General features: G+C 45.9%; 1 protein-coding gene across 1 annotated transcript in view; it reads left to right on the top strand.

Annotated features, from left to right (window-relative positions):
• Positions 1 to 556: 556 nt before the first annotated feature.
• LOC102851827 (nuclear pore complex protein Nup88-like) overlaps positions 557 to 663 on the top strand; it is a 2,222-nt gene continuing 2,115 nt past the window's right edge. The window contains exon 1 of the mRNA XM_006902766.1: positions 557 to 624. Coding sequence (XP_006902828.1) covers positions 557 to 624 — 68 coding nt within the window. The remainder of the gene's footprint in view (positions 625 to 663) is intronic.

The raw sequence follows: 663 nt of genomic DNA, 5'->3' as shown, positions 1-663 counted from the left end.
GTTGTTTGTGTCATCTGAATAACACAGATGAGTCTTCCTCCAATCCTGATGCAACATTTTTCCTCATAGAGCCCAGTCTCCTGAAGAATCTGTTCTGCATATAGAATGGAGATAGGACAAATCTCCTGGCATACACCCTTCCCAATTTTGAACAATGCAGTGTTTCCTTGCTCTGTTCTGACGATTGTCTCCTGGTCCAAGTATAGGTTTCACATCAACACGATCAAGTGTTCTAGGATTTAGCTGTGAAAACTAGGCCAGGTGCTGATTGTGGAACAGACCACAAACTATTCATATGCAAGTTCAAGCTGAAGCTAAGGAAAGTGAAATCAAATCAATGGGAGCCAAAATATGACCTTGAGTCTATCCTACCTGAATTTCAAAGCCATCTCAGGAAAAGGTTTGAGGTCTTGAACATTAAGGAGCAACAACCAGATGAGTTATGGGAGAGTATCAAGAATATCATCCAGGAAGAGTGCAAAAGGTCATTACAAAGACAGAGGAGGAAGAAAAGACCAAAATGGATATTAGAAGAGACTCTGAGCGGTGCACCAACATGGCGGCCGCCGAGGATGCTGTGGGCGACGCAGAGCTCTGGCACACCCTGCTGCCCAACCACGCCGTGTTCGTGCGTCTCCGGGAGGGACTGAAGAACCACAGCCG

Source organism: Elephantulus edwardii, unplaced genomic scaffold, assembly GCF_000299155.1.
Source record: "Elephantulus edwardii isolate Elephantulus edwardi_28Jun2011 unplaced genomic scaffold, EleEdw1.0 scaffold00447, whole genome shotgun sequence".
NCBI classification, from domain to species: domain Eukaryota; kingdom Metazoa; phylum Chordata; class Mammalia; order Macroscelidea; family Macroscelididae; genus Elephantulus; species Elephantulus edwardii.
This window is presented reverse-complemented; position numbering and strand designations above follow the sequence as displayed.